Source organism: Miscanthus floridulus, chromosome 4, assembly GCF_019320115.1.
Source record: "Miscanthus floridulus cultivar M001 chromosome 4, ASM1932011v1, whole genome shotgun sequence".
NCBI lineage: Eukaryota > Viridiplantae > Streptophyta > Magnoliopsida > Poales > Poaceae > Miscanthus > Miscanthus floridulus.
In genome coordinates, this window is record NC_089583.1 from 12,108,091 (window position 1) to 12,119,053 (window position 10,963).

A 10,963-nucleotide genomic window follows, 5' to 3' on the forward strand; every position below is an offset into this window, starting at 1 on the left:
GGCAAGGGCCCGTGCTCCGAGGCCCAATCACCACCTAGAGCAGCGTTGTATGGCTTGTCGCCTCGTCTCGATAGCGCACGCGGATCCCGTGCGGGCATGTGCAGATCCTGGTTTTGGAGGGCGCCCACCCGACCGAACACAGCTCCCCAACGACGGCCACGATGGCGGCGTCGCCATCCAAGGGCGCGGCAGCGTTAAGCAGCGGCGTCCCGGCGGTAACTGCAAGTAGCTACGTGTGGCGGTCGGCGGCGTCGACTCGTCGGGAAGCAGGCAAGCTGCTGCCGGTGCCAAGTTCAGGTTTCAGATCCCTTTTCATCGATCCGGTTCTCAAAATTCCGAATATAATTAACCTAGTTGGCTTTAAGAAAAGTTGTTCCTGTTTCAGAGCTCTATAATTGTTGTTTAAGTACATAGATCAAACTGACAACCGTTTGAGAGATGAAAAAATTCTAAAGTTTGCTCAGACACTGTAAATTTGGTACAGACTCTCATCTTGTTGGTAAATCAGTACTGTGTTGTGATAACTGTGGTAATCGCCTACCACTACCACCCAAGGTTTCAAAGAAAAAGAAGCAAGGCAACGAGCAGGTGCTTTGTAGGCACTGTGAAAAGCTATTGCAGTCGAAACAATATTGTGGCATATGGAAGAACATTTAACACCACACAGATGGTGGAAACTGGCTTTGTTGTGATGAGTGCCAGATTTGGGTAGCAACATTCAGAGGTTCAGATAACGAGCAGGAGAGCCAATCTTCTTGAGAGTAACACTATTTTGCAAGTGTAGCAACATTCAGATAGTTTAGACTTTAGATATAGTGACATTCAGAGGTTCAGAGAGTTTTTAGGCAGTTTTTGCAGGAAAATTTATGCTAATACTAACATCAAGGGGATATTTCTCAGTTTCAGAGAGACCGGAATACTTTTTCGTTCTTTAATCTAATTTTTTTCTCTCAGTTTCAGAGAGTTTGTAAAATTGTAGCATTGGACGTTTGGGCTGCAGTTGGGGTGCATCCAACTTTTAACTTGGCTGAGGGGGTTGTTTCATTGTTTGGATGTTCAGGATACTTTGACGTTGACAGCAGAGGGCAGTTCAATGCTACATAGAAAACTGCATGCTCCTGCAGTTCTCAAAATGTTGTGAGCATGGTTTATATTGATGGTTTTTTTTAAATATCGCAATCATGTTCATCTTATTTATGGTTGATCCATTTTGTATCATATAGCAACGCAATGGTATACAAAATGGTATTCATGAATGATCTTGCCTACATTCCATGCATTAAACAGCTTGCAGTTAATGAAACAGTTAGTTGTCCGTACGTCAGATTCGAGGCTTTTGTAGACGACTCTCATTTGTGGGTTGTTGCGCACGATGGACGTCATCATCCTCGATGGACCTATGACTTTTGGGTACAGCAATTAATCGACTCCAAAAATATCATAAAAAAGTCAGTGACAAAGAATCCGTCATGCAAAGCACTAACCACATTTCCCAATTCCCACTTTGCTTGGCTCCCGGTTGGAAATCCTGGTTTTCTACTGTTTTGCATACAAACATTTTGTTGATGCTTCTTGGATTTTAGTGTCTCTTCCCCCTTATTTATTTGACTCATCCGTCATGTCATTCGTCTCTCAGCGTCGCTAAAATGTGATCTTGATCCGGATTCTAGGAACTTATCTAGTCCAAGATCACGTTCTAGTGGTCACTGAGAGAGGAACGATATGCTCAAATAAGGGAATGCGTCAATGAAATCCGAGAAGCATTAACAAAATGCTTGCATGCCAAGCAGTAGATAAAACAAGGAAATCCAACAAGGAGCGAAGCAAACTGGGAAGGTGTGTAGTGCTTTGCATGGTTTGGATTATATTCTTTGGCACGAACGTTTTTTTGATAATTTTTTTTTGTTCGTGGATTAATGTGTGGCCAAAAGTCACCGTTCCGTCCATATATGACGTCTCCGTTAGACGACTCTGGTGGGGCCAGAAGCGGCGCTGTGCATCGTTGATCTCCACGTACGGAGGGCTGCGACACAAGAGGTTTTTTGTTTTCATTTGTTACTAGACAACGTAATTAAGGTAGAATTAAATTACCAATTATTTTTTTATTGTCCTTAGAGTTCAGCAGTTTGGCCCTGCTATTTCCCACACGATACGACACCCTTAGTTTTTTCTATCATTTCACGTGAAGACACAGTTTCTTGTTTACAAACTGTTTCTTTAATTTTTACTCTTTTCTCAATAAATAAATTATTTGATACATCAACAAAATGTCTACATGGCAATGTTACTAATAGGGATAAAAACCATGCTGATTTCTGCATTGGGAGAGAGAGAGCAATCACAATGCAGAAACTATCATAGTTTCTATGCATATTAATTATCCTGCCATATAGGCATTTTGCTGACATAGCAAGCGGAGTTAATGAGGAGGGGAGAAAAAAGAAACCATTGCTAAACTAGAAATCGAGTCTTCATGCATCACGAAGTTGATAAAACCAACTCGCGGCATGTTGGGGAGGTGTCTGTCGTTTCCATGGGTACCTGCGGAATCCCCCGTGCACCTGAAACTCGCCGTCGACCAACATCGCCGTGGGACCTCGCTGCCACGAGACCTGGTGCATCGGCCGCAAAGCCTTGCGGGGGCCGACGTAGGACCTCACCTGCTTCCTGCGCTACCGTCAGACCTCGTGGGCCGCCTACAGAGCCTCGCCATGCCCACTGAAGAACCTCGCCGTCGACCAGTGCCGTGGCCGGAGCTCGCGCGCCACCCGCACGTCCCTCTCGAATTTTGTTTGCACACGGGTTCTACATCCTGGTTGGTCTAGTGGAGAGGAGGACGATGACACTATTGTTTCTACATCCTGGTTGTTCGCACCCACACGTCGTCGCCAGAGCAGCGTCCTTATTAGCCCCTCCTCGTGGTCGTCGTATCCATCCACACCCAAGAGATGAAGAAATTAAACCCCATGGGGTCGATCTGCTCCTCTCCTCCAGATCGTCAGTGGCTAGAACTGGAACATGGAAGCCTGACCACATCGTTGTCTTTGCTAAGATGTTAGTTGAGATCGGAGGACTACGAGGGCATCGGGCAAGACCGGTAAGCCTGGCCTTGCACTCAACTTATTCAATGAAATGGCTAGAACACATGATTGTTGCTCCAAATAAGGCATATTTGGAACATATGAATTTCATTAGATTTGCACATGAACTTTACAGAAATTAGTTCAATTTCACAGATAAAACACACAAACAGAAAAAAAAAATACCGTGTTCCAAACAGGGCCTAAAAGGAAAAGAGAGAAAAATAAAGGGAAATTGTGGGACCAATGTAAACTTGTAAAAAAAAATCAATTAAACCACTATCACATCGACGCCGTACAAAACTAGGTGGAATTGGGTCTGGATAAAAATAAGTATTTTGTAAAGTTGAAGAAGAGAGGACAAACAAAAGACTGGCTAGACCTGAGCAGGGGACCTAGGAACAGGCAAAAAAAATCACTCAAGCATGCACGGCAAGACAGTTCATGTGCGTGGGAAGGGGCAGCCGAGCACATAGGAAGCCCCAATGGAGAGCAAAACTAGCTATCCAAGTGTAACCGCCGAAGTTTTTGGGATGAGGAGCAACTAAATTTGGAGAGGAACTTGCACAATCTGTTGGAGACGTTTTTTGGCCAATAATATCCATATCTAGCTTCACGCCATCACATAACGTTTTACTTAGACTCTTAGAGCTGCTCTTAGTCATTATATAGCAAGAATTGGGTGCATACAAGATTTACAAGCTGTTATTGTGAATGATTAGAGGCACACAACAAAATGCGAAAGCGAGTGATGGCGGAGCGAGGCAGCAGCTTACCAGCTCGATGGTGTTGCCCTGGTATTCCAAGGCGGCATAGTGCTTCTTCCCTTGGCCGGTGACCTTGACCGAGTCCCAGATGGATCCAGGGTTCGGATCCTCCTCCTTAGAGAAGCCTACGACTACGAGCAGGGAGGCGATGAGCATACGGAGGGTAGCTAGGTTACGCTCATGCTCGGTGGCACAGATCTGAGAGGAAGGAGGAGAGGCAATGGAGGAGGATATATAATGAAAGGGCCCGCCGCCAATCTATGAGGGGGATGGAGGTGCGGGGGAGGACATGAATGGAAGGGAGGGTAGGGTTTCGAGGGTTTTATTTGACCCTATATGTGATCTTGGCTGTTGGTTTCATCCAACAGTCCAAATTAAAAGGGGCACATTCTGGGCTCCCAATCTGTGAGTGGGCCAAATCTAAAGTGTTACAAACACTAATGTTTCCTTGTTTTAATAAAAGTATAAAATATAAATTGTTAGAAGGTGTATTATTGCTAAAAAAAATAATTTTGTTTCAAAAAATATAAAATAATGAGAGAAACAAGGTGTAAACTATCCAAACATTTGAATTCTATAAGGATAAATTTTGGTCCCAAAACAAATTTTAGAACTTCAGAAGAAAAGCATGTGTTATGAAATGAACATGTAATGGGAACAAACAGTAACCATAATTCATGTTCAAACAGTATAGAAACATTTGGGTTTATTTTTATTCCAAATTCACAAACAATCTTGAAATATAGGTTTGTACTCATATATCTATTTCTTTGTAGTTCAAACATGAAGTAATTCCGATAATTAGGTACAAATACATTTAAATTCACAAAAATGTATATTATTGTAAAAAAAGTACAATTAAATTCTCTATATGAACAATATATGAAATTAAGGTTTTTGTTAAAATTGCATATAAAGGTATAAATTTAAATATTATTCACCTTGAAAGGAGACTAAAGTTGACTCCCATGTGCTTAAGTACGAGCATCCGAAATGAAACTTCTTCATATGATCTTGAAAATATATGCATGCACTTATTTGGTAGTCTTTACACTCTTACAAGAAAGGTAGTGTTAGTTATTAATCGCCACGAACAGGGGAGCAAAAGATCACGAAACTATGTTTTAAAATGAGTAAGTTACCGACGCATCTACCAATTGAACACGATAAAGCCAAATGGGCCCTTCTTGTTCCTCGTGCACCTCGTGGCTCGTGCTGCTTAGCTGCAGTGCTGCCTTCTCTTGACTTCCTCCCCCGATCTCGCTGGCGTTGCTCCCCGATCCGTCCACTCCCCTCAGGGCTCAGGAGACACTCCCGGACAGCTTCGTCTTCCCGGCCGAGCAGCGCCCGCCGGTGTCGTCCGCCGCCGTCACGCTCTCCGTCATTGACCTCTCCGCCCCCCACGACGAGGTCCGGCGAGCCGTTCTTGAAGCTGGCAAGGAGCTAGGCTTCTTCCAGGTGGTGAACCACGGCGTGCCGGAGCAGGCGGTACGGGACATGGAGACCTGCTGCCCAAATTTTTTACAATTTAGCCTTTTTTGAAAGTTTCTCACAAATAGACCCCTGACGGAAAGAATTCATGAAATGGACCCTTAGCTCGGCGCCATTTATGCTAGCGTCGAGCTCAGCGCCACCGTCTCTGACGCCGAGTTCTTGGCCACGGTCGGTGCCCTGCCAGGGGGCTCGGCGCCAGCGTGACTGGCGCCGAGGTCTCTGCATTTAACCCCAGCCCAACCTTCTTGCCCGAGCGTTCTTCCTCTTCTTTCTCCTCCCTCTCGGGTTTTTCTCTCCCCACTTCACCCTACCTCACGAATCAACATATTGGACCTTGAAAACCTTGATTTGATCCGTATATCTTCGAAAGCAAGGTATCCTCGCTCACCTCCTTGTTTTTTTCGCATCGATTCGGTATATATTAGTCGGATTTTTGAACCTAAGAATCGTCATCATTTAGGGTTTCATTGTATCCCTCAATATATGTATTATACAACCGTAGGTTGATTCCAAGGCGTGAAAAAAGCTAGCAAACCTAGGCGCATGTAGTTATGTTATGGGTTCATTGTTGTGGATCAAATGAGAAACCCTAGGCTTAGGGTATAATGTTAACTTCTTTCGATTCTTAGAACGAAATTGGTTGTATTATAGTTATGGTTCTCAATGATATTTATTTGTGATGTTTTGATTTATGTTTGTTAAATTACATCCGTTTTGTTAGATGCAAGAAATGTTTCGGGAGGAGTTTTGGCTAAAACGGGGTTGTCCTCGAGAACTATACCCCGACGCGTCTAGCAAAGATGCCCCCGTCCCTCCTGACCTTCCTATCCCTAACTGTGACTGTGGTTTCCCGGCCCATGTTTTTCAATCGAAACATCCGGACACAGCCGCGCGTTGCTTCTACACATGTAGTCAGTTTAATGTAAGAAATTGTTTGCACTATCCTTTTTCTTTATTTATTTAAGTATGCTACTAATATTTTGTTGGAATCTCATTGTGTAGGACCATGAGATGTGCCTTTTCTTTCAGTGGATCGATGGTGCAGACAAGTTTGATCATAGGTACTCTTTTTCGACGATTGGTTTAGAGGGAGACATCCATGTGAGCACTTTAAGCGGTGGGTTCCACCCCCCTAACCCTCCGGCAATGACGGCTAAGGAGTAGCACCTAGCCGCGGTTAGACGACTCGAGGAACCTCAGATCGAGCTGTGATAAACCCTGAGAATACGTTAGAGTTTGTGTGTCCAAACAAGCATGAAGTAAGTGCAAAGTGTATGTGTTAAAATCTTGAGCTATATGTGTTCATGTACTAATGTCTCATTATTTAGGTGTTTTCAACGGCGAAGTGTCGTTTCAAGGAGTGGTTGTATGGTCCTAAGAACCAATGGCCGGAAGAACCGCGGAGGGTTAAAGAAAAGAAGAAAGAAAGGGTAATCTACAAAGCACCTCCTGTCATGTGCGAATGTGGTGTAAAATCCAACTATGGCCTAGTCCCTTCGGAGCTTGGAATAGGCCATTATTGTGGCCATATGATTGAGTATGATGAGGTTCGTTATTTTTCTGGTAAACATGAAATTGTGTTTTGTTTGTTTTGCTAAGACATATATGATATAATATTTCTTTTGAACAGAGCACTAGGAAATGCAGTTGAGAATGTTATGATGGTCAAGCTAAGTTCTTGGATGAACTGAAGAAGAGGCAACTAATTGCACGGAAGAGGGGATATGGACCTGACTACGTCAACCTATTCGTTAAACATCACAAAGAAAAAGATGCGTGAGTTTGCTAGATAGCGCGGTATTTGTAACCCGATCGATGTTGGGCTTAACAAATGGGGATTAGAGAGGCGAATGACGTTAGAGAAGAAGAGGGCAAGGAATGAGGGAAGCACCAGAAGGCAAGGAAGAATATCTGCCTCCTATCCTTCCATGCATTAGGTTTTGGGATGTACTCATAATACATGCCAGGATTCATCGCTTTGATTGCATTGGAAAGAACTGGTAGCTGCTCATACCCATTCTCCCAGTCCCATATATCATCTTCTACGCTCGCTGCTTAGCCCTCCATGCTTTACCATAAGTTATCACATATCCTTCATATAACGCTTCAACGGTCCTGATAATTGTCCTCACCTTCATGTTGGGTTCTCCCTACAAAATTCCCATCAACCGCTTGGTAATGAGGGTAGATGTCAACTGCCGATGCCTCAGTGTCAGCTCATGGTCAGCACAATTGTGTGGCCCAACAACTTTTGTGATCTTTCATTTTCTAGTTACCTGTTGCTTCCTTGCACAAACCCTCCATGGGCAGCGTTCCTTGTCACACACAACTGTGTAACGGCGCTCCACATATGAATGCAATACCCTGTAAGGCCTCTTTCGTATCACTGCAAAAGCCTGCAACCACCTCTTCAAAGTAGGGAGGTCATTGAACACCCTCCCATTCTCAATTACCATGTTAGGACCGGCCTCAGGAGCTTCTAGGAGCTCTCGTGAACTCTAGGATCACGGCGATCGGGAAAGATACGCCTCATCATCTCAACGTCGCTCTCCGTTAGCTCTCCAACAGGGCGATCATCATCAGAATCAAGAGCCCTAGCCATCTCATATGGCTTCGAATCATGCATAATTTCAATACTATTTGACCCACGGAATCCATCTCCAAATTGCACTTGCGCAGCAAGAGGGGGCACATCCACATTCTCAGGAATGTCTCCTGCAACATCATTACAGAAATGAGGAAATAATGAAAGAAATAGATATAAGGAACGGGGTAAGCTCCCAAAAAACCATGCGGTTAAGACACTTACTCGGATGATTCTGTGTCAAAGGGATCTCATAAGGAGGATCTACCACGAAAAAATAAGTCTGACAACCATCTCCAAATACCGCATTGGGGGCAGATTGAGCATCGAGAACCATAGGTGCAATCTGCACATGCAGGTAAAGTTCCGGAACGGGAGGGTCGATGTATGCCTGATGATCCATTGTTGGGGTAAACCCATGAGGGATGGGATCAACTAACACCCGACGCACAACCACGTCCAAACATTACAGCTGGCTCTTCATAGCCGATCTTACATAGTTCTCTCACTGATCCGCACAACCAATTGAGATCATTCGCCTGAAGATGTTCGGAGGACAACCTAGGTGCAGTACACCATCAACTGCAATGCCATCATCTCCAAGGCAATGTAGCTCCTCCCGAGCCCTTGCAACCATGTCACTAAATGAAGGCTTATCATTGAATAGCACAAGCACGCTTTGCATGTCAAGAAACTCAACATATCTATATCGATCGCTTTCAACGGTGCCTCCATGATATATGATCACTAGGTTATCCATCTATTTCAAACAAGTAACGAAACACATTTCCTTTAGTCCAAATTAGACGATAGATAATACCTAACAAGTACTTTCTAACTACAAACTAAGTAATCAAGATAATAACTACGAATATATTTATAATGTACTCACTAAATAGCTAGATCATAGGTAGATGACTAAAAATATAACTACATATCTAAGTTGCTATCTAACTATATCTATGTGCCTATGTGTCTATGTTTCTATCTATCTACATATATATCTCACTAGATCACTAACTAAGTTAATTATCTGAGTCATCACATTAACTAATAAATAACAAATACCAACTAAGTAGGTACATTGCATATTCATAATTTTTATCTGTCCGGGCCGGCAGACGATGGGCGTGGGTTAGACCGAAGATAGACGACGGCGGTGGCGCGGCAGAAGACAGCGGTGGCGCGCGGCGAGCGCGGGATGCCCGGGGCTACGCACGACAAGTCCGGCTCGACGGGCGCGGCCTAGGGCCGACGGTGGAGGGAAAGGCGCGGCGCGACAGCCAACCATGGGAGACAGCGCGGTGAGGGGCACGGCGTGGGGGGTGGGGGGCCTCGGCGCGGCACGGGGCGGGGGGGGGGGGGGGCACGAACGCGGGCGCGGGAGCAGGCGCGGCCTCGGAGCGGCGAGGGGCGCGGCGTGGGGCGGGGGCGGCCTCGGCGCGGGCTCGGCGCGGCGCGGCGGCGCGGGCTCGGCGGCGAGGCGTGGGCGCGGGCGCGGCGCGGGCAAGGGCGTCGGCGTCAGCAGGGCTAGGGCGCGAGAGGAAGAAGAGAGAGGACCGGCGCGGGGTAGATATTTCCGAGCTCGGCGCCAGTCACTCTGACGCCAAGCCCCCTGGTAGGGCACCGACCGTGCCCAGGAGCTCGGCGTCAGAGACGGTGGCGCCGAGGTAAGAGTCTATTTCTTGAATTCTTTTCGCCAGGGGTCTATTGTGAGAAACTTTCAAAAAAAAAAAAAAGTTAAATTGTAAAAAATTCGGACCTGCTGCGAGGAGTTCTTCCGCCTGCCCGCGGAGGACAAGGCGGCCTTCTACTCCGAGGACACGGACAGGCCGAACCGCCTCTTCACCAGCACCACCTACGGCACCGGCGGCGAGAGGTACTGGCGGGACTGCCTCCGCCTCGCCTGCGGCAGCTTCCCCGTCGCCGCCGACGCCAAGAGTGCCTGGCCCGACAAGCCCGACGGCCTCAGGGAGGCGACGGAGAGGTTCGTGGCGCCGACGCGGGCGCTGGGCATGGCGCTGCTGCGACTGCTGTGCGAGGGCGTGGGGCTCTGCCCGGACTACTTCGAGGGGGACCTCAGCACCGGCGACGTGGTCGTGAACGTCAACCACTACCCGCCGTGCCCGGACCCGGCGCGCACGCTGGGCCTGCCGCCGCACTGCGACCGCAACCTCATCACGCTGCTCCTCCAGGGGAGCGTCGCCGGCCTCCAGGTCTCCTACCGCGGCGACTGGATCCGCGTCCAGCCCGTGCCCGGCGCCTTCGTCGTCAGCTTCGGCCACCAGCTCGAGGTCCACGATTTCTTTTTCTCTTCTTGCGAGACGTGGCGAGATGCGATTGATTGAGTTGTTTGATGACGATGGGGTGGCGCGTGCGTGCGTGCAGATCGCGACGAACGGGCTGCTGGAGAGCGTGGAGCACCGTGCGGCGGCCAACGCGGCGGTGCCGCGCACGTCGGTGGCGACGTTCATCATGCCCACCGACGACTGCCTCGTCGCCCCCACCGCGGAGCTCGCCGGGGGCGGCGGCGGCGGCGCGCGGTACCGCGCCGTGACGTTCCGGGAGTTCTTGAGGGTGTACAAGACCGTCGGCGCGCGCAGGGAGAGCGTCGAGAAGGCCTTCAAGATCTGATGCACATGTACTCGCGCGTCGTCACCTGCTTGACATCGTCGTCTGTGTCCATGTCGTGCTCTGCAGCCTTCACACACACCGGTCACCAGAGAGAGCTGCCTGCTAGTGCCGGTTTGGCTGCCAAAGTGGCAAGAGATTGGCTTCGCGTGTGTGTGTTTTATAACAAATTGCTTTGTATATATTGAAGACGATGATATGCAACTCTGAAACGGAAATGGGAAAATTAGTTTCATAGCACAGAAAGATCACGAGAATCGGAAAATACCACGGAAAGACCTAGGTCACGTGAAATACTATTGAAAGATCACTCTGTTACCTGAAACTGGCATTCTGTCACGGTTTGAGCTAACGACGTAAATCCATACAGTCTAGCTGCTTCTTTCTCCTTCCCATGCGGAATGAGT

General features: G+C 47.4%; 1 protein-coding gene across 1 annotated transcript; it reads left to right on the forward strand.

The window, feature by feature from the left end:
- Positions 1 to 161: 161 nt before the first annotated feature.
- LOC136548059 (2'-deoxymugineic-acid 2'-dioxygenase-like) lies at positions 162 to 10,574 on the forward strand. The gene is made up of 4 exons (XM_066539706.1): positions 162 to 297; positions 5,094 to 5,349; positions 9,685 to 10,219; positions 10,314 to 10,574. The coding sequence occupies exons 1-4, from the start codon at positions 162 to 164 to the stop codon at positions 10,557 to 10,559; spliced, it is 1,173 nt and encodes a 390-aa protein (XP_066395803.1). The 3' UTR covers positions 10,560 to 10,574.
- Positions 10,575 to 10,963: the final 389 nt, after the last annotated feature.

What these genes read in the sequence shown, in the direction of transcription:
- LOC136548059 (XM_066539706.1), top strand. Translation starts at nt 162, where the DNA reads ATGGCGGCGTCGCCATCCAAGGGCGCGGCAGCGTTAAGCAGCGGCGTC. An exon ending in CAGGCGGTACGGGACATGGA is followed by an intron (nt 5,350 to 9,684) that starts GACCTGCTGCCC and finishes GTAAAAAATTCG; the next exon opens with GACCTGCTGCGAGGAGTTCT. An exon ending in GCTTCGGCCACCAGCTCGAG is followed by an intron (nt 10,220 to 10,313) that starts GTCCACGATTTC and finishes GCGTGCGTGCAG; the next exon opens with ATCGCGACGAACGGGCTGCT.